Source organism: Carassius gibelio, chromosome B10, assembly GCF_023724105.1.
Source record: "Carassius gibelio isolate Cgi1373 ecotype wild population from Czech Republic chromosome B10, carGib1.2-hapl.c, whole genome shotgun sequence".
Classification (NCBI taxonomy): domain Eukaryota; kingdom Metazoa; phylum Chordata; class Actinopteri; order Cypriniformes; family Cyprinidae; genus Carassius; species Carassius gibelio.
Genome location: NC_068405.1, coordinates 6,039,561 through 6,063,154, shown reverse-complemented (window position 1 = coordinate 6,063,154; position 23,594 = coordinate 6,039,561). Strand labels below are relative to the sequence as shown.

The 23,594-nt window shown below is 37.2% G+C and overlaps 1 protein-coding gene across 1 annotated transcript in view; it reads right to left on the bottom strand.

The window, feature by feature from the left end:
* Positions 1-17,700: 17,700 nt before the first annotated feature.
* Positions 17,701-23,594, bottom strand: part of LOC127966883 (ephrin type-A receptor 5-like) — an 85,014-nt gene continuing 79,120 nt past the window's right edge. Inside the window, exons 16-17 of the mRNA XM_052568209.1 lie at positions 23,072-23,227; positions 17,701-21,767 (exon numbers count right to left, since the gene is read on the bottom strand). Of these exons, the coding sequence (XP_052424169.1) occupies positions 21,662-21,767; positions 23,072-23,227 (262 nt within the window). The 3' untranslated portion in view covers positions 17,701-21,661. The remainder of the gene's footprint in view (positions 21,768-23,071; positions 23,228-23,594) is intronic.

The following is a 23,594-nucleotide window of genomic DNA, read 5'->3' as shown; positions in this document are numbered from 1 at the left end:
AGCTGGCCCAGAGATGATTTTTTAAGCAGGTATGCTATGACTCTATCTGCACTCAGTATTCCCCAATGTGTCACCAACGGCGTTGTCTCCAATGTCAATGCCTTGTCTACTTCATTTACTGGCTCTGCTGATGCCATCATTGACGTTATACATCCTGACTGACTGTAGACAGGGGCATTTTTGAAATCGTGCTACTGTGAAGGTCGGAGATGGGTTATGGAGAGGACACATCTGTAAATTTGATTTAGCTGAAGATGATAAATGCACCGCAACATGAAGTACACGACTTCTTGGACAAACCGGCGCAGGCAGAGCAAATCTTTCTGCTCATGCTAATGTTACGAGTCCGGGGAAGTGCTGACATGAGTTACGCTTCAGCCAGTGCGCTGAATACAAAGCAAACATGCAGAGTTTTAGACGAGCAGTGACTTGCCAAGAATGAAAATCACTGATTCTTGAATACTAGGACTAAACAGGACACAATACTAAAACAATAGTGTTTGAGACAGGAATTATTTAGATTGAATAACACAGAATGTTAAGAAGTATTCAAGTACATTTGATCGACATTTGACGTCTTCCAGTTTTTTCCAGTTGTATGTTTTTCCCTTGCTGTAACTCAATATGTCAACAAAATGTGCTCTGTCATGTCAAATATTTATTATACATATGAATAATTCTGGAATTCATTTTAATTCATAATGAATTAATTAATTGAGAATACGAAATATTTCCAACAATCTATATGATCTCCATACACTAAAGAATCTGAATTTACAAATACAATTTTTTTGATAAAATAAATACAAAGATCTGGCATGATGGCGCTAATTCAGTTAGATCTTGCTCAGTTATGACATCATTATCATTTGACACAGCTGATTGGTTCTCTCCTGTATCAATAGCCAGTGAGCTCCATGTGCAGTGCACTTTAGAAACTCTCCACCTTCCCCAGCTCCACCTGTATATATCTGCTACAGGGTGATTCTTGTATGCTATGGGGATTAGGTCATATATGTTATATTTCACAGCATCCTTGTGTTTATAATCAAGCTAGCTCCTGCAAACTATTCTAATTCAAACTTTCAGGAAAAAATTGTGAAAGAGTTCTTGTAAGCTTAATGGTGGTGATGTTAAAGTCGATCGACTGCAGTGCATTTTGTTCATAGCCTAGTTATAATTCTTGGTTTAAAAGAGGTTAGAATGGTATGTTCAAAAATGTGGGCAATTTGTTTTGTTGATAGATATATAAAACTTTATTCAGGAATTGACATTAAAGATTTCAAATATGTACTATTAAAGAAATAGTTCACTCAAAATAAATAAATAAATACAATAAAATACTCAATCCCATAACATACAGTATGTGATGTAGATGAGTTTGTTTCTCCATCAGATTTGTAGAAAAAAGTAGCATTACATCACTTGCTCACCAATGGATCCTCTTTAGTGAATGGGTTCCGTCAGAATGAGACTCCATCAATTAACAAGTCTGTCTTTTATTGAAATTGAAATACAGATTTTTTCCCCCCTCAGAATTACATGATATTAAATCACAATTGTGAGTGATAAATTCCAAATTAAAAGAAACAGAGATATAAACTTGCAATTTTTTCATCTCAGAATTCGACTTTAAAACTCACAATTTCAAAAGTTTATATGCACAATTCTGAGATATGCTCACATAATTTGAGATGTGAACTGATGAACTGGAGTGATGTGGATTATTGTGATGTTTTTTATCAGCTGTTTTGACTCTCATTCTGATGGCACCCATTCACTGCAGAGCATCCATTAATGAGCAAGTGAAGGAAAGCTGCATTTCTGCAAATCTGATGAAGAAACAAACTCATCTACATCTTGGATGACCTGAGAGTGAGTACATTTACAGCAAATTTACTTTCTTGACTAGACTAGAGCAATTATTAAATATCTTTCTTGTTCCCCCTTTTTTGTTATATATACATGGCTAAAATGTGGCTAATATTTCTATAGGCTACTGAAATAATACCGGCATTTAAAAAAAATAAAATTATTAGGCTATTTTTGGTGCCCCCTCAGCACTTGGTGCCCTACGCACAGTGCGTGATGCGCGTGGTGGGAGCGGCGGCGCTGACTATTTTATAATACTATACATTATTTCTCATCTTTTACAATCGAAACTGCTCTATACTACTGTCTTCTTCTACACTCTAGAAAAGTCACATGAACCCAGACTAAAACCTTTTTATTAGGTCTCTTCAGGCTTGGGTGTCGTAACAAATTGTCATAAAAGTGTATGTATTTGTGTGTTTTACAGGGTTTAGGCATATGGGAGCAGCCCACTTCGATTGGTAATAGAACCATAGTGCGAACTACGGGGGAGCTAGGGGGAGCTCAGCTCCCCTTAATAAGACATGGGCTCCCCTGAAAACGAGAAATTGTAAATTTTGGGGGGTCTCAAAAAATATTGACAATATGAATATTTTGAAGTGCAATTTCAGTTGCGCAATGTGATCATGCTGGATTATTAAGTGTAAAATAGCAAAAATATTATTAATTCATGCATGACGGTGATTAAAACCTAATTTACTTCAAAAAAGATTACTATACATGCAATTCTTGTAATGAGCATCAAGGTGTGGGGGCGCTGCAAATTCCCCGTTAGTACGTCATATATTCGTAGAAAAAAATAAACGTTGGAGGCCATTTATCACGCGCAAAGTCCTTAATTCATTCTGCAGTTATAGCATCATAGCAATGATAGCAATGATAGCAATGGTAAAAAGAAAAAAAGGCAGTTTAATTAATTTTGGTTTTATTAAGAAATTGTGTAGTGATGACATTAATGGCACGACTGATTCACCTGCTGCCAACACTTATTAGACCTCCAGCCGCGCGTCCACTGTGACAACCAAGAAGCTGAAGAAAAGTTATCTCTGGCTGTAGATGGTAATAGCTAATCAAACATTTTCCCAAAGTAGCCTAGATTCCACGGATTTGGCAACACTCCCGTGTACAAACACTCCGAACACACTTGGATGTAAGGAAAGCAAAAAGGGATACATTTCTTGCTACACTGCAACATAGTAAAATGATTCTCGCACTCCCGTTTATGTTTCTATTTTTTTATTCATCTTGCAGTTGTTCAGTTATTTTTGTCTTATGTTTTTACATTTAAGTTGAAAAACCTCTCGTCTTAAATTTATTTTCAAGTTTAGGATTTAGGATGGTACTTTGAACTATTTTACTTGCCGTATATCCAGTCATGCTTCTTGCGCACGCTAGTTCTGATCGTACGTATAGTAACTCGGCAACTACGCAAGAATTGTAGTATGTTTGCGTAAAGGGGAACAGACATTCCGAGGGGAACAGAATTGACTGCTACACCGGTCACGATCCTAACTCCTCTTGCTCCGAGTCCTCTCTCCCATTAAACTTGAACAGCCAGCAGTGGAGAGACTGTAAGAAGCTTGGGGTGCATATCTTGTAAGGATGCAAAAAACATTCTTCTGTCTGAAAAGTTACCTGGCACGCACTTGTTTGAGGAGTGGATTAATGGGGGAATAAGCAACACTGCTCAGAACAAGTTGCGAAAAAATATATATAAACAGGCTTTTTGTGGGTGGCTGTTTGTTTGCTGTTTGACCTATCAATTTGTGTCGATAAAGTATATACATATACAGTAATGCATACAGTTGTAGCTGTTATGTATCTTTGTAAGTCATTGTAAGTCCTTTTTTGAGGCACTCGTGTCGATAAAATATAATAATAGTGCATACACTTGTAGCTGTCCTTATTTGAGGCACACGCAAGCGCACAACACCCCCCCTGCGCCAAAAAAAAGTGGGCACCCCCAGAGGACACGGTATAGTTCGAACACTGAATAGAACTGTTACCTGCCTGACAACGAGCACTGAAATCTCTTTAGGAATTTCTTCCTTTGTCAGACGTTTGAGAAGTAACTCATCCAATGGAGTCCGCTGTTAGCGAGAGACATGGCAGTATCACTACACCTTCCCCAGGAGGACGTGAATCCTCATCCACTCTCCTCCTCTTCATCAGGTCATTAGTTCCAAACCCTGCTGCCTCACTGTCCTACCCAGCATCCTTTGGGGGAGTAGAGCACAGCAGAACTGGCAAGGAGAAAGGGAGGACATTTGTTAAGAGGAAGGAGGCAGATAATCACAAAGGCCACTTGAGTGTGAACTCGACAGTGAGAATCCCCACTGTAAGAGTGTGAAAAGAAAATAGCTGTAGCACAGGAAGCTCTCCTGTCAGAGGAATGGGAAAAATGTTAAAGGGATTAAACTCTTTCTCCAAGGAGGCAGTGTTTTCTCAAACTAGTAATAAATAAATTTAAATTAGGAGAGAATAATCAGCAGTACAAAAACAAAACAAGTGAAGTTACAGTAGAAATACACATAAAGAGTAAAATAGGTAGTTATATTTATCATTCGTGGTATGAGCCTTAATGGGTCGATGAATGACTCTTCATTCTGCATGTTTAAATGTCTGTCGAGGTGTACTTGCAAAAGGCGACAACAAAACCCCCAAACAAATCACTGATCAAAGAAAGAGTTTGTGTGAATGTCTAGCCCTTTTTTACAACACTTATTTTTCTATTTTAGGGATGCTTATTTAAAATGCATTAGCCCGTGGAAGGCACATAAAATATGCATTCTTTGGACTTTTCACCTTTTCAGAATTTATTTCTTGTATAAATCAAAGGGAAATTGAGTCTTTTATGGGTAAAAACTCATCCATGTTTCATGAGGTGCCAGAAGCAAGACCTAGATAATAGAATCCCTATCACAGGCGCTTTGTGTTCGGCTCTACCTTTCCCCAGATTCCATTACATCCCGCACATTAATAGGCATGCCACATTATAGGAGGGTTTCAAGTGTGCATCACCGAGAAAATGCAATAAACAATTCACTAAGCTACTGTTTTAAGGTCCAAAGCATCTAGTTAGACTGCAAGATGTTCACGATTGCATAAATGAGCTCAGAATGACAACAAGCTTCTACAATATTGTATGGAGCATTACGTTATTCTACTGACACGATGCTATAAGCAACAGGATGATTGTGCCTATAAAGCTCAAATGGGGCCCTTGACTATACCTTACAGGCACTGTGCAAATTAAACACGGACGTTCAAAAGGGATGCAAGTTTTTTAGGGGTAATTTCTGTATGTCATTTTCAGAACACAGTATGTTGAAAATGCACACTCTAAATTTGTTACTGCAACATAGTTAAAAAATCCCTGTTGAAAAATTTAAACAAAGTACAAATAGCCCCGTTGCTGACAGAGGCTAATTACACTAACTCCGTACACCAAAGTATGATTGGGATAGTCTGAACTACAATAAAAGTGGCTTGTAATCATAAAGGAAACCATTTTAGTGCTATATAGCACCTGAGCCAAACCAAAGAACCACAGAAGAACTTGTTTCATGTGTGTAGTGTTGAAAACATAAATCACATAAATAACGATCTTGTTTGAATGTAACAGGAACAGATGATCACACACATGTGCTTATCCGATGGAGAATGGCTAATGAGGCCATCTTCACTGGAAAACAAAATGCAGCCATCAAAGGCTTTGAGTGAGTATACTGCTGAAACCAATAAAAACACATATGACAGCACTTTTGTGATTCTTGATTTGTCTGGAGAACGTCTCGGTTACGTACGTAACCCCCGTTCAATGATGGAGGGAACGGAGACGTTATGTCGAACGACATATGGGGTCTCACTTGGGAGGCCAATCATCTCTGAGTTTAAGAGAAAACGCCAATTAAAATTGGCTAGTGGATTTAACATACCTGAGCCACTCCCTGTGCCAACGGGTATAAATAGGGTGACAGGTGCATCCACTCATTAGGTTTTACGCTGAGGAGCCGAGAACGTGTCCCGACAACAGCGACCAGTTCAAGGTTGTGGCATGGGGACATAACGTCTCTGTTCTCTCCATCAGGGAACGAGGGTTAAGTACGTAACCGAGACGATCCCTATCTGTCGGTCACTACGAGTTATGTCGAACGACATATGGGGTCCTATGGAAAACGCCACAACCTGAACACCGTCACAACCCTGTGGCACTGCAATTGTCGACAAGCCCTGGTATGCCACAAAAGCTACGCTTAAGGTCGTAACCTTCCCAAAGCCCCAGTGCAAATTCACTGACCTTGGTACCGAAGGGGCCAAAGGGACAGTACATCACTGCTGGAGAAGGCCACACTGCTGTTCCGCCCACACAAAGTTAGTGGAAGGGATTTCAACCTTTGGAGAAAGATTGCTTCAAATCTTCCCTATTTGTTCTTACAGCTTGGCAAGAGGATTGGGAAGTGAGCCTTTAGGAAAAGGTCGCTACGGAGACCACATCCTACCCGTAGGGAAGTAACATGTGGAGATACTGATATGGACTGGCCTGGGGGGCAGTACTACATATGGAATGGGTCTCTGAGGCAGGCCCTACCTTAGAGTAGGGATGGAACAGCTGCCAGAAGAGACTGACAGAGCGGGTCTGTCAAGGGAAGACACGGGTTTGCCAAGAGGGAAAACTTACAGTGGAAGAATACACATATGGGATTACCCGTAGGGAATCAAGCCATATGAACACCTAGCCCAGTACAGGGGCTGACCGGAACTCCGGGCATGCTAACACCAGTACTGGGCCTGGCGACAGCTCCGCCAAGTCTGACTGCCGAGGGTGCTGGAGGATGCTCGACCAGGGTAAGCCAACCGGGGAACTCTACTGGGAGAAGAAAGGTGCTCACATCCCCGTGTTTAGGGGGAATGGCGCAGCAAGATTGACACCGAGCCAGCCCTTCCCGCCAATTACCTGTTACCCAACACACGGGAAGAAACTGGCTCTACACGGAGGTTGTAAAACCTCGCAAAGGTGTTGGGTGTCGCCCAGCCCGAAGCTCGACAGATGTCTGCCAGAGAGGCGCCATGCGCCAGCGCATAGGAGGAGGCCACACTCCATGTAAAGACCAGGAGCTGCTCAGAGCTTCTGAAGCTCTGGGTGTGGTCCACGTATATTCAAAGTGCTCTTACGGTACACAGCAACGGCAAGACTGGATCCGACAGGGTGGTCTACGATCACGTCGCATGGCCTCAGTCTGCTTTTGCACCGCCGAGAACTGCTGGGGACGTCTCTCTTTGCCGACGTCTCTCATCTCGGCCAGGGTCAACCAGATATGGTGCTCCTGGGCCACCAGCATGGACATCGCCTTCCCGAGGGACCGCGCTGTGACCTTTGTCGCCCGTAATGCGAAGTCAGTCTCCGTACGCAGTTCCTGCATCAACCTTGGGTCGGTACCACCCTCGTGCATCGATTTCAGCGCCTTGGCTTGTTGTACCTGCAGGATAGCCATGGCATGCAGGGCAGAGGCAGCTTGGCCCGCAGCACTATAAGCCTTGGCAGCCAGAGCGGCCGACAGCTTACAGGCCTTGGACGGGAGACGCGGACAATTCCTCCGAGTGGCGGCGTTTTGTGGGCACAGGTGTACCGCAACCGCTTTCTCCACCTGGGGAATGTTCACGTACCCCCTGGCTGCCCCGCCATCAAGGGTGGTGAGGATGGGAGAGGGAAACGAGCAGTTTCTGGCCGTGTAAGGGGCCGTCCATGACTTTGTCACTTCTTCATGCACCTCCGGGAAGAAAGGAACCGGGGCAGAATGAGGTTGTGAGCCGCGCTCGGTGCACCAATCATCCAGCCGCGAGGTCTCGGGGCGATCGCAACGCTGCCATATTCATACGCACCCAATAGACGCATGAATCATCCATGAGTGCAGCCTCAGCGTGTTGGACGCCCAGACACTGCAGTCAATGCTCGTGAACGTCAACCAAAGACAGGAAATGGCCGCACCCAGAAGGATACGGACAAAACAGCATCTTGAAAAAGACGCGAATCGTCCGTGAATTACTTTTTTAGAAACTGCTCTTTTAGCCAAAGCACCCAGGGGAATCGTTCACAGGGACACCGCTGTAATGCACCGTCACACCGACAAGGAACAGCTCTCGAACACACAGATGAAGGCTTTGTAGAGACTGGATACATCAACTACTTGGATCCGAAGCAAAAACCTAATGAGTGGATGCACCTGTCGCCCTATTTATACCCGTTGGAACGGGGAGTGGCTCAGGTATGTTAAATCCACTAGCCAATTTTAATTGGCATTTTCTCTTAAACTCAGAAATGATATGTAGTTTGTCATAACTCGTAGTGACCGACAGATAGGGAACTGAACGGCCTGCAAGACAAGATGTCTACCATTTAAAAAAATAAAAAGAATTACATAAATGATAAAATCAGTTGACATTGTGTTGTTAAAATGACTGCTTTTGTTTTGTTTGTGCATTTTTGTAGGACCTCAAATGTCCAGCAACTGGTGTGAGCACTGAGGATGGAGAGCCCACAGAAGCATCTTGGAAGTAGTACGGGGCCACTACTCATTCCGCCTGCCCTTAGTGCCTCATCTGGCCCGGATGTTCCTGTGGCCTCTACATCCTCAGTGAGTCCAGCCCCAGACACACCAAAGGTCATCAAGGAAAATAACCCAGAAATCCATTGAGAATCTGATCAGGGTGATGGGGGACAGGGGATTTGCAAGAGAGCAGGAAGCAGTCAAAAGGGAGGAGAAAAGATGGAGAGAAATGGAGGAGAAAGAGGAGAGACGAGAACATGATAGACAAGAGCGGGAGGAGAGATGACATGATGAGCAAAGAGAAAGAGAAGAAAGTTGGCACCAGGAAGCAAGTCAAAGGGAGGAAAGATTGCCTCGCCTCCTTGAATCAACTGCAACAAAATAAGTCCATATGTATATGTATATTTAAACGTGGATTTTTATGGAGAACAAAAGTATGTTTTAAATGAGAATTTAATTTCACACACACACATTAGGGAAGGAATTTGGCCTAATGGTTAGAGAGTTGGACTAGTAATCCGAAGGTTGGAGGTTTGAGTCTTTGTGCTGGTTCTGTTGCTGTAGGTGGAGGGAGTGAATGAACAGTGCTCTCTTCCACTCTCAATACTATTGACCGAAGTGCCCTTGAGCAAGGCACTGAACACCCAGTCGCTCCCTGGGTGCTGGATATATAGCTGCCCACTGCTAAGGGTGTGTGTTCACTTCTCAATGCTGTGTGTGCACTTGGATGGGTTAAATGCAGAGCACCAATTCTGAGTATGGGTTACAATACTTCACAAAAAGTATAAATTATAATATTATATTATATATTATATATTACATTTATTATTAATAGATTTTTAGAGTGCATTAACTTTTTGTCGATCCGCTTTTTTCACATTCAAAAATATGTAGCAAAATTTGCAGATGGGCTTAAAAAGCTAATTTGTAGAGAGAGTTAGCAATATCAAGCAGCAGTAGCCAGCAGGGCTTACCTGCTGAAAACATTGTGTTGTGTCCTGGTTGGGAAATGTGTCATTTCAAGCCCAGTCTAAAGGAGTTTTTTGCTATTTAAATGTGCATATTGCTGATGTTTTCTTTTTGTTTCATGTATGTATGGCATATGTTTGGATTGATGCTAAGAGTTCAATACAGTGTATTTGTACACATTTTAGAAGGACTCTTGATTGGTGAGGTTACCACATCAGGGTTCAGTTTGAATATGTATTTAATTTTCTTTTCAACATGAGACCGTAGTCTGGACTATTTTTTTATTATCTTTTGAGTCTGGTGTTTGAGAGCTGTGGCTTGTTTTATTTTTAGCTATGTAGGAACAACTGGAATTAACAAGACTGTCTTGACCCCATTGCTGCAAATGCATCTGAATCACTTAATTAAAATTCTCTGAGTGTGTATAATTACAACATTGCTTTATAAATAATGTGCATACGGCTGTTGTAAAGCTTCATTCTGGCAAATCTGGGTATTACATGCTCCACTTCTTTCAATTAATCTAAAACATGACCAATATGTTTAGATTTGAAAGATGCACAGCTAATTTCCCATGAATACTATATTGAAAGGATAGTTTTCTCAAAATTGAAAATTCTGTCATAGAATAAATGTAGACTTAATTATGACAATTTCTGTGAACTAAGATATTAAGATATATTGCCAATAATCATGGTTGGAAAGACCTCTCAGCCAATCAGATTTGAGGACCAGACCAAACTGTTGTTTGTATATACACACTACAGTATATACACTACATACAAGAAAAAAAAAAAAGAAAAAAAAAGAAGAAAAATATCTAAGGAATTTACGTTACAATATGCTGAAAAACTGTGAATATAGACCAACGAGTATTGCAAATTGTTGGGAAAACATTTATCTGAAATCCAGTCATTTGAATAGTAATCTGTGCATTCTGGAATGGGTAACACTTTATAATAACTGAACACTATTAATCATTAATTAAGCATTAGTAAACAGATCATTCATAATTTATAAAGCATTATTAGACAGTTATAATCAGTTTATAAATACAGATAAAAATGCTTTATTCTTGATTTAAAAGCATATCTATAATGTGTAATTTCATACTTTATTCATGATCAATTTATCATTTCTCAATGAAATATAGCATTATTTACAAACCAGTTATTTAGGAGTTGCCAGTGAGTCATAAGATCACAAGAAATGTAGTAAATTCAGGTAGTTATAAAACATTTAGTAGTGGTCAGTTAACTATTTATGTGAGCTCATCTAAAGTGAGGACTAGTTATGCCTTGTAAAGAATTTATAAAGGATATTTAAAGGCTCAGTTATCTTCTAAACAAAAAAAACAGAAACAAACACAACACAGTGATACAGAACATAGAAATATTAACAGCATTTAAATCTCATTTGTAAAAGCTTTACTAGGCATAAATAGTCCTCACTTTAGATGAGCTCACAAAAATAGTTAACTAACAACTACATGAATTAACCCTGAATTACTGTAGAAATACATGTTAATATATCATTTATTAACACTATAAGTAACTATTACTATATGTCTGAATAAAAAGATGTATGAATGCACATTTAAATAGTTTATTAATCATTTACTTACAATTTCTAAGTGATCTTATGAACCACTGACAACTCTTTAATAACTGGTGTGTAAATAATGCTATACTTAATTTAGAAATGATAAATTGATCATTAATAAAGAATGAAAAAACAATTATTAAATACATTATAGATATGCTTTTAAATCAGGTATAAAACATTTATATTTGTATTTATAAACTGCTTATAAATGTCTATTAATGCTTTATAAATGATGAATTAACTGTTTCCTAATGCTTAACTAATGATTAATAGCATGCAGTTATTATAAAGTGTTACCCTGGAAAGTCATTATTTACACACATGTTAAAAGGGGAAACAAAAGCCACCGATTTTGTAGAATAATCCTGGAACTACATTCCATCAAATGCTTCACTAGTCCTCTTCACCACTCGCTACATACCTTAAACTTCCAATAAATGTTGGCTACTATATATGTTAATATCACCTCTTTTGTATTTCACACAAATCCAGATGTTTGTTATGACACAGAATCTAATCTAACCATTGCGTTCCTTTGGGAAATCTCATTGCTAAACATCGCCTTGGGTGTTAATTATCAATCTATGTTTCTCATCCTCAAGGGCAGCGTCATATATCAAATATCGAAATGGCCAAAGATTCCATATCAGCAATACAAGAAACCCCTCCGCACCGTTCGTCTGCTAGTGCTGCCTTGCCTCACGTCATATTTGATTGTTCCTTTGATGGCTCATTGCTCGCGGCGCGGGCTGTCTGTGCTAATGTTGGAGGTGCGAGTCCCTGGACAGTGTCTTTGACTGGTAATGCAATTTTCATGTATAGAGGTGCCACTAGACTCACAATCCCTTGGGTCATTTAGGAATCATTTGGATTTTAATCATTATGAATGACCTTCATCAGAGTGTCTCTACTCCTGGCAGATAAGGGGGTTTATATGACATGTTTTTACTAAAAGCGTATTTTAACACTATTTGTATCAACGGGTCTGCTCTATGAAGCATTTTCTTTTAGTATAGGCTCATTGGAAAAAAAGTGCTTGATGTTTGCAAAACCTAAACATTTCCAGAAACATAGCTTTAAATATATACACAGCAGTTACACTAGAGCAAGTTTCCACACATTATTGATTAATAAATGATTAGTTGATTAATGTGTGCTTCTTTGCACAATAGTCGTCTTATGGCCTTCCACCACTGTGCATGCTTTGCAAACTGATACATTTTAACATTTGCATCATATAATCAGCTCCATATATACGGCTTTTCTGATGTAGTAAACTTGCTCCGTAGCACACCTGGTATGGTGTGTGTGTGTGTGTGTGTGTGTGTGTGTGTGTGTGTGTGTGTTTCTGAAATGTGTTACAGCACGGCTGGTATAAACACAAGTATTGACCGATTGGTAAGCCCCTCTTCTCGTAAGCAGATGCGCCAGTGGCAGTCGAGTACCAGAACATGGACATCTGTAGGTTTCAGCACCACAGAGAAACATGGGAAGATCCAAAGCTTTTAACGGTTTGATGGTGTTAATGCTACGAAAATGGAAAAACAATGTACCTGGGGTACTTTTAACACTGAGTCAGGTATCCTGAGAGGATGGGGAATATAATTAATTTTATTACAATTCCCAAAGCCCAACAAAACAGAGCAAAACGTCTCTAAGCACCCAACCCCAAACCCAATGCAGACAAAAACATTCATTTTCTGGTTGTCATACTCTCATTAAATTAAAATGTTAATGTGCTCAAGCAGATCGTTGATCATTTTGTGTTTCAACAAGGTATCTCTGGCTAAACCCAGCTAACACTAAAGTTAATGAGTCAATGCTATTACAAACTTAAATAGCGAACTGTTTTAACATCATGTACAGTGTATGTACAGTGCATGTACAGTCAAAAAACACATAAATGAAGCTCTACATTCCAGTGCCTCTCCATATCAAACTGGTTAAATGTACATTCATTTAATCATAGTATGCGATACATGAACATTGTTGATCCTGCGTGCTGTCATCCGCAATCCTGATGACCATGATATAAGACTTCTCCTGCTTGCATTGTTATCTGTAAACCCTCACTTCGAGTCACCCACTGTAGTTATTTTAAAATATGTTATACATCCCTTCATGGAATATTTCATTCCCACTTGAATGGTGGCCCTTCTGTGTCCGAAATAGTGCAAAAACATTTTGGGACATTTTGGGTTTTCACACTGACAGCTGTCAACTCCGTTTGTTTGTCCGAGGGAGCAACAGTAACTAAGGGGGACGGGGCTTACCAATAGGTCAATAATACCAATAAGCCAATCAAGAAGGCATATTTTCAATTTGCAATTCCAATTTGCGAAATATGAAGGGTAATGGAAACACAGCTAGTGGCATGGTTGATTCAGCAATAGCTTTTTAATCATAAGAACTAAGTAATCATGCAATGTAATAAGAAAAATAAAATAAAGTAAAAGAAAATGCGTTCATGAATGTTGCTAAATATTTAATTACATTACGAGTTATTAAAGCAATAGTTCACCCAAAAAGGTGAACACAAAACATATTGTTCATAAAAAAATGTTTTAATAGCCAATTTGCTAAAAAGTCCACACCAAACCCTTAAATCACAAAACAGTAATCCACTTAGCTCTAACATTAGCTTAGCGCTAAGCTTTAAAAGCAAGCTATTTAGCAACACTTCTCTAAGACTCCACCTAAATGTACCATTTATCCACCGAGCACCAATAACCTTTGTGATTCATCTTATCTCGCAACCAATTACCCAGTAACCTTTTTTGTCTAGTGCATGCTAATCTGCCTGTGTGGCTAAGATCCCTCCTGCCATAAACAGCCAGTGCAATTAGATGCTCCTTTGCTCCGGGCTCTAGCGTTATTTCCCTCTTATTTACCCGCCAATGCCCTCGTATTGATCTCGGCCGCGATGTGTGATCTTATTAATTCCAGCCTTTGTCGCTAGCCTGCGCTAGCCAGCCTCTGCGGTGTTATGAGCGCCCGCAGGCACAGGCCCGGGAGACCCAAGGTGTGCGACGACAGACCGCACAAGTGTGTGATGAGGGTCATTGTGTTTGTCACTTCAGCAGAACTCTCAAGGTCTCCCGTGTTTTAAAAGTGTGCTATCCCTGTAGTAAGTGTGGGCGTGCTAAATTGCTATTGTCAGCAGGGGAGCTCACAGCGTTATTAGGTATGTTTCGCTGGAGGTCGTCCAAGGTGAAATGAAATAGTAGTTAACCTGTGACATCCCCCAGCTAAGGCATATTAATAATGGCCAATGCATGTAAGGAGCGCCATTATTTCTTTCTAATGAGCACTGTCATTGAGCTCTGCTATCTACTCCCTGAGCTCTTCTCTTTAGATTTACACTCTTTTTCTAAGCTTTTTTTCGGCAGACCATAAAGGATCGGTAACATGCTGAAGCCATTATGTGCGACTATGTAAACTTTCAGGATTAGTTCACTCTTAAATGAGCATTTTTTTTCATCCTTTTCTGATGATTAGGACATTTGTCTTTTTTTTTTTTTTTTTGTGAAACACAGTGGGACATAGTGATAGAGAGTAGTGATCATGCCTGTCAAGTACATAAAGTGCAGTAAATGTAAAATAAAAGCGGTTTTTTATTATATATATTTTTTAAACTATTTGTACTATACAAAAAATGACTATACTGAAATTAGGGTTAGGGTTAGGTTTTTGCTGTCACTTTTGAACAATTGTATGCATCCTTGCTGAAAAAAAAAATGTGTTCATTTCTTATTGCCCAGGGTTTGGACCACTTTAATTTTTTTTTTTTTTTATGAGGAAAAGTGCTGTCTTATTGGGAAAAGGGTTTAGAGCCACATGAGGGTGAGTAAATAATGACCGAATTTCCATTCTCTAGTGAACTTTCCCTTTAATCCACCATAACAACTGTCCCATAACCCAATGTTCTTGCTATTGAATTAAACTCTCTTGAACACAGGCATCTAAATGCTTATAAAGCCGATTTTTGCTGAATGACACAGCACTTTCCCTGCAGTGCAGCAAATGTGATTGCAGCCTACTTATTCTGCCTCACTACCCAAAGACACTCAGGCTTGGTTGCGGTATGCAGACATATTCAAAGTAATGAGCTGTGTGGACGTTCTTGTAGCAGAAATCACTTGAGAGCACCGGTGGCAGCCATAAGCCACAGCATGAGTTCACAAATGATCGTCCTCATTATACTGATGAGCGAGGGGAGTTTTCAGAGCCAGAGTGGTCCAGGACGCTCCATCATCTGTCAGCGAACTCCAGATGGGAGCACTTTCAAGAGCAATCAGGGACGCCGTGTGATTCATCTGCATGGACTCACAGTTATGCTTTAAAATGCTGTTAAAAAAAGACTCATATTTCAGAGTAGTAGTGGAGGATTATACTGTCTCTTGGGAACTTTGATTGCTCAATTTACTGTGTTATAGTATTATTTTGCTGGAATTGGCAACTAGGATGCAAAGGTCTTGCTCATCTTTACAGTGCATTTATATATATATATATATATATATATATATATATATATATATATATATATATATATATATATATATATATATATATATATATATACAACCCACTGACTTACTGCTTAAGAAATAAAGAAATATTCCTTATTATCATCATTGCCAAACAGTTGATATTTTAAATGTATTTTTTACATATCGCTTAATAATTTTATTTTTATTTATTTATTTTATTTCTTTATTTTCTAATGCTTAATTAAAATAAGGCATTTTTGTTTAAAGTTTGGGGCAATAAAATAAATAAACATATTGTTATAAATATTTTCAAATAATTTTTTTTTGCTTGTTTATTAATTTATTTGATATTTATTCATCAAAAAATCAGTAATCACAGTATCAAAAAAACAAACAAACAAAATAGTTACATAATATTTATTTCAAATAAATCCTATGTTTTGGAACTCTATATTCATCAAAGAATAAACTAATAACATTTTCTAAATACAAACAAACAAAACAAAACAGACACACACAGTTACAAAATATTTATTTCAAATAAATTATATTTTTACCTTCTCATCAAAGAATGAAATAATCAGTTTCTACAGAATAAATAAATAAATACAAACCAGTTTTCAGCATAATTAATATGAACTATTACTATTATTTGAGCAGCAATTATAATTAATGATATTAGCTTGATTTGGGAAGGATCATGTGACACTGAAGAACTGTTACCTCCATGATGGAGGACTTTAACTGCAAACATCTAATGATGGAGTACTTTCCTGTTCTGATGATGTGACACTCGGATGATAAACGTCTGTCTGTGAAGATGGATTAGGTTCTTCAGTGGTTTCCAGTCTGGATTTAATCAAAATAAGCCTTGCTAAAAAAAAAAAAAAAGGGCAGTGAAGTGAATGCAAACCATTTAACTTATCTTAAATGTTTCCTAATTCTAAAAATATTTTTAATGGCATGCTTTTGAAATGACATGAAAGCAGTAACATGTAATGAATGATGTCATGGGAAGTGCTCGCCAGCTGTGGTCCTATCAATGCATCACGGCGTAATTCACCTTGAGTCACTTGACAGTGAGAAATGAACTTTGGGCTCAGTAGTGGCCAGAACTAGAAGGTTAACCTTTCATCACACTTTGTATTTGCACTGTTCTACAGTGGCACCACTAATGACTGTAATCGATCATCAAAAAATGGTGTAGCAGTCGGGGTGACTTTCCTGCTGCAAAAACACCAATAATACCTCCCACTAACTCTTCAGTTTACTTGGTTTAATCATTTTTAAGCATCTTTGGACTTTTGGAGGTAAAAATGTCATTGTTTGAGAGGAAACAAACTTATTAATTAATTAATCAATTTTAGATGAATACTGTTATGCTTACCAAAGTTTAATTATTTTAATATAGCAAAATGATAATAATAATAATGTGAAATATTACAATGTAAAACATATCTGTCTGTCCTTCTGTCTATCAACAGAATAGACAGAAAAGTATTTATTTCAATAATAAATGTTTTATTTATTTATTTTTAATAAATGTTATTATACACGTCTTTACTGGAATAAGTGATTACTGAATAAAATAACTGATTTTCTAAAGATATATATTTTTTAATGTAGTAATAATACACTACAGTTAAAATTATGATTAATTACCATACATGTGCTTAAGTATGTAAGTCAACACATCAACATAAGTGTACTTCTTAAAAGTTAATATATATATATATATATATATATATAATAATAATAATAATAATAATTATTATTATTATTAGAACGTGTACTTTTTAAAAGTCTACTTAGTGTATAAAAGAAACTGATAATATAAAAATAAAAAAGTCATGAATTCAGTGCAATTAACTGCACTTTTAACAAGGCCACAGACACAAATGCATTGCATTGCAAACATGCCAGCCATATTGTTTATGCTATTCAGAGAATCTCGACACTCAAGGGGGCGATAGAGTTGCTTTCAAATGTGCTATTAAACTGAATGTGTTATTATTCAGCAGCCATATAAGCTTGTCTACAGTTTAGCAAACTGTGACTAAGTCGCTCAGCAAGATCCAAACTGTTGCTGCACCATGGCAGTGGTCAACCTACAAAAGAGATTCGGCCATAGAAAACAATTATTACAGGGTTCTTCAGTTCTGCTCTGAGGTTCATTTAGGATCGCAATGTTGCATTGCATAGAGAACTCAGCAATATTGGGTTTCTCTCCAGTTTATTCCAAAAAAATATAAAATGTAATATATTACACTACAAAAGACATTTACACAACAAAACACACAGCAGAAGGTAATAGACGAACAATCATTACATAGAAACTACTTTTTTTTTTTTTTTTTTGCTTTTCTTTCTTTCCCTGTTCTTCATTAGATCAAATATGATAAAAGATTCAAGAAACATAGCGATTATGTTGATAAAATGCATTTGTAATACGCAGCTTACCAACACCATGCATATCATTTTGTACTTTAAAAAAAAAAAAATTTGAATCACTCAATATCAGTGTTTTGTGCAAAAATCAATGTAATCAGCATCATGTTTTCAGGGTGGTATGCTATATAAGGATAAATTGTGTTTAACAAACCACTGTTTCTAACCAGAAAGGTTCTTAATTGTAGCTACATTTGACATTTACATGTGCGAAATAGATGTATTTTGTGTAACCACAATCATAAATGTCAAACGAAAGGCATAACTCTTTTATGTTTAGGACTATAACATAAAGTCATCCAGATGTACATATTCTGATTATAGAGCAAACATGCTTGTAACACATAATCAATCTGGCTCTTCATTCTGGCAGTGGTTATGAGCAAATATCACTACAATAAACAACAGCCACAAATCTGAAAACGCTCAAGGATTTTGCAATGTTAAAGCATGGTGTGTGGGTTGGTTAGATTCATGTTTTTCAGTCTACAGTATTATTTTGAAAATAAAATGGGGTTATAACACATGTATAAATTCAAACTTAAGCCCATTTTTTTTTTACAAAGAGAATTTCAGTGCAAAATACAAAATGAAGGGTAACTGCATTGTGTAAAAGTTCCAAACCGATCTCACGGCAATTCGTTCATTTTTCACAAGGTGGCTTATTCGTACAAATTCGTACGACCACACTCGTACAATTGCATACGATTGTTGCCAAATCGTACATATTTTACGAGTTGCAAAATTCGTATGAATTTGTACGAATGACCTACACCTAACCCCGCCCCTAAACCTATCCGTCACTGGGGTCGTATAAAATCGTACGAGTGAGGTCGTACAAATTCATACCAATAAGCCACCTCGTAAAATACGTACGAATTGGTCATGAGATAGCGTTGAAAAGTTCTTAGTATATTATAGTAACATTCATCGCAACAAATATCAAATACTCATTATTCATTAAAGAAAAGAAAAATAAAGAAAAAATCAACGCTGATTCGGGTTAATTGAACATTTGTAACTATCTGTCAATACACATGATTTTTGACTGTTATTAATTCTGATCAAACGAACCTTCAACTAGCTCCTCAATGATATCTTCAGATTTTCTTAATGTACTCACATAATCACAGGCACCTGAGTACTTTTCAGTCGACTAATTAAGGAGCATTATCTTGCTAAGATCAAATTTCAAGATATAAAAATGTAGGGAAAAAAAGAGTGGAATTTTATGCAATTTTTATGAGGTTTTAATAAAATACGGGACATACTTGAGCACTTATTAATACAATCTTGCGGCCTTTCAGTAGTTTTAATAGCATAATAATATCCTGTAATAATCATGGACCTAAAATATGGATAGAAACGACCTAATTTCGGAAATTTGGTTTTGAATGATTCGTTTCTGACTATGATTCTTAACATTCAACATTTTTTTTTTTTTTTAAACCTATAAAATAGTCTCTATAATGCATGTGTGGCATGTTTTTGATTACCACAGACAGCCATTTCAACTTGTACCTCAGTGCACATGTAAAATGAAAGACAATGGGATTAGAAGACAATAAACACTATTACATCTGGTATTTGAGAAGTTGGAAAAGGACACTGACAACTGAAAACATTAGCATGCTATTATCGTCATCTACTGTGTGCAATCCTTTTGCTGATGCTCTATAAAATGAGTCATTATGTTGATGAGCTGTCCAAACAGAGGTGTTCTTTACAATAATAAGAGCTTGTAAAGGAATAATTCACCATTAAAAATGAGTTTGTTTTTTCAACAGATTTGCTCAACAATGGCTCCTCTGCAGTGAATGGGTGCCGTCAGAGTCCCAACAGCTGCTAAAAACATCACAATAATAATTAATGGCTTATGAACTGTCACTTCTAATGAAATTATGAGTCTATAATCCATAATAGCACGTCCTCTAGTGGAAAAAGTCCATCTTTTTTTGTCTCTCACATCAAAATTCACCAACATATGTGTTTAGAGCTGTTTTGGATTATTTTCACTTGTAAACGGTGCTTGATCCGTGCAGATTTTTCTCCTGATACAGCAGAAAAGCAATAATCCGTCTTAGTGATGGATTCGTTTTTTTACAAACATGCAGCTTTTGGCCTTAAAAGATGTTAACCGATGGACTGGAGTTGTGTGAATCACCTGTGTACTGTATATTGTGATTTTTATTATTTTTTATTTTTATGAGCTGTTTGGACTCTCATTCTGATGGCACCCATTCACTCCAGAGGATCCATTAGTGAGCAAGTGTTGTAATTATTAATTTCTACAAATCTGACGACGAAACAAGCTCATCTGCAAATTGTATGGCCTAAAGGTGAGTAAATATTCTAGAAATTTTCATTTTTAGGTTTACATACTCCTGTTATATTCCTGGACTATCTGTCTATTTACTGTAAATATACACAGTATAGTGCTTGTCTGAACACTGAGGGACGAGTCGAAATTAATGTCTACAGTAATCGACAGATAGAATTTTTAATTATTTTCACTGATTTTGCTAATGTCTGACACACCGAACCAACTTAAAGCCAACATGAAATTATATTCACAACCCATTTTACTTCAATAATGCCACATATTTCACTGTATCCGAATGCATTGTTATCTGCTTTTGTTGCCTATAATATGGATATTTTTTGCAGCCTAGCTAATATCAGCCGAAAAAGAAAGTTGCTTCATATGGACAGAAAACAATTATAATTTGTGCACAATAAAACCCAATATTAGGAAAGAAAAATAGGGTCCATGTGCTTTCATGTTGACTTTAATATCCACCTAGCTGTGAAAACTGAGCAAGTCAATAATATGGGTAGCAAAATACAGTAGAGATCACACATCAAAAGTAAAACAATTGTTCATTTTCTATCTAAAGAAGCACTGAGAGGCAATATAAACATTTATTGACCGGACTGAATATACATAGTATGTTAGCCCACCTGTGCACTAAAGTATATCAACCTCACATGAACATGGATGGATGCATTTGAGCTCCACTTCAACTACGCAACTGTACACTATTTACACATAAAACACCAAAACTTCTGTGGAACGAAAACTAATTTGTGGTTTTGAAACGTGTCACATTTTTAAAAAAAACAAATACATTTCTTCCGCCTTCGCGACACAGATATTGTGCAAAAGGAAAATGATCCTGTCCATTGCTTTGTCTTCTTATTGAAACACGGAAGCAACGATTTAGAAAGAAGTAAAATCAACATCAAGCTTGAAATCTACTATTGCTTTGTTTAACACTGCCATACGTTACCTCAGCTCAGGATATGACTTCAGTCTTCTTGTCTGATGTTGCCTCTGGTGAACTTCTGAGTGGAAAAAAAAAAACCTTCCAAGCTTAAACCGACTGCAGTCTCTTCCGGAGGTAATAATATTGTTGAATGAGGTCATGAAAAATGGAAAAATGGTATACATTCAGCCCAGAGACACCTGATCCCGAGTCAGTGGTCCTACCTGGAGATGTGCCACACTTTTCCAAACAACCACTCAACATTTCAGTCACGTTCCTCCTGTCACTTTAGTTTGGAGGCTTTGCACAAACGAAACAGTGACCGTTTGTCCATCTATCCAGCCATTTTACTTGACTTTTGTTTTCATCAGTGTCATTTTTTTTTCATTAAATAGTTCCGTTCAATAAATAAGTGTCTGTAGAAAGTGCTAGACTACTGCTGGAGGTTCCTCTGAGGCCGCTCTCAGATGGGTATAGTGGCGTTCATCATTTGGACTCGCATCTCCTGAATGCTGTTGAGAATCTTTTTCTGATGACCGGCTAAAGTGACTCCAACCCTCCGAAGATCTCTGCAAAAGAACAACAAATCAGGGATTTTGAGCTTTAACACATATCACTATAATGCAATGATTAAAAAACCCAGAGTCAGAGGTAAATAAGATTTATCTACTTGGACCGGACTAAACTTTAGGGATTCGAGTCACTTCAGATAATGAAAGTCATTTGTTTCAATTCTGTTTTTGTCTGTAAAAGCTACTTTTACAACTTTGTTTGTTTCTTTTAAAGAATAGAATTAAAGAATAGATCTTTAAAAATGTTGCTTCACAAATAACATTGTTGCTGTTCATTTACAAATCTACGATAGCTAATCAAAATTAAACAGCATGTGGTTTGAACAATTATTGTTAACTAAAACTAAAGCAGAAAATATTAAATGTAGTTTACAAAACACCAACCAACCAACAATAAATAAATAAATAAACAAATAAACTGGGGGGGGGGTGTCAAGTACTAAAATCACTAAAACTAAAATAAAAAAAGATAAATATTAAAACAAAATAATAAAACGGCAAAAGCACATAAAACATTTACAAAGAAAAAAATACACAGAAACTGAAAAGAATAAGAATTACATTTAGTAAAAAAAAAAAAGCTGAACGGAAATATATAAAAATAAAATGACAAAAGCAAATAAATAAATAGATTAATTCATTCAAAAAGCGAACTGAAAATAATATTAATCACTACAGAACTAAATAAATAATACTAAAATAACAGTTTAAACAAATTGTATGTTCGTAAATGCCACAACTTTCTTTCTTTCATGGAACACAAACACAGATATTTTGCAGAAATTCGAAACTGCTCATTTCCATACAACAAAAATGAATGGGTGAATAAAAGAAACAACATTTACTTTTCACTGAAACATTTCATTCGACATCAAACCAGCTGTGGCACGTTAACATCCCAGATTAGAATTAGAGCAAAATTTGAAATAATCCTGATAATCCTGGTCTTTTTCTCACAAATGAAGGTCACCCTCCCCAGTCTCCTTTCATTTATTTCGTATTCAAAAGATTATTTTTTTCTAAAAAATGTAATTAGTGTTAAACTCTACCCTTAACTATGTCTTTATTAGTGCATTCTATTCTGAAAGAACATAAAGATTGTGATTGTGAAAACACTTTGCCTAAATTACAGTTCATCATTCTGTCAACTTTTAGCATTGTAAACTGAAGCAATTAACAGAAAGAGCATCCAAATTTCCCAGGATCAAAATACTCTCAATACACTTGTCAATACAATACACACATTTCTCAAAAGCGTGAAAGGCAAAGAGGCTCCATGACCTCCACAACAGATGACTTACTCCAAGGTCATTTGAGTGACGACTTCCAGAGAAGTGTATCCACTTTCCATGAAAAGCTCAGTGTATCGACCCATTTTTATGGCCTCTAACCATTCCTCCACCGATCTGAATACACAGCCCTCAGGGCTCCCATGCTCCACTAATAAATTGGACACTCTGTGGGAGAGACAGGTACAGTGGTGAACAAATTGATGTATAGAGCTTACATTACAGTTCTAGGTGAAGGCTGGATAATAATAATAATAATAATAATAATAATAATAATAATAATATAGTTTACAAATCTGAGCTGATTCAAAGAACAATACACAATCTAACAAGCTTCTGAAGTATATCCAACAATTATGATGCAAGTTCTCCCCTCAAAACATGTAATATATGAACTGTTATTAGACTGTAATAACTGTGTTATTATACTTTAATAACTGTGTTATTACACTGTAATAACTGCTATTGTAACGCTATACTATGCTATTGTACAAAAGTGTGTTACCAAACTGGAAATATTAGATTTCTTCACACA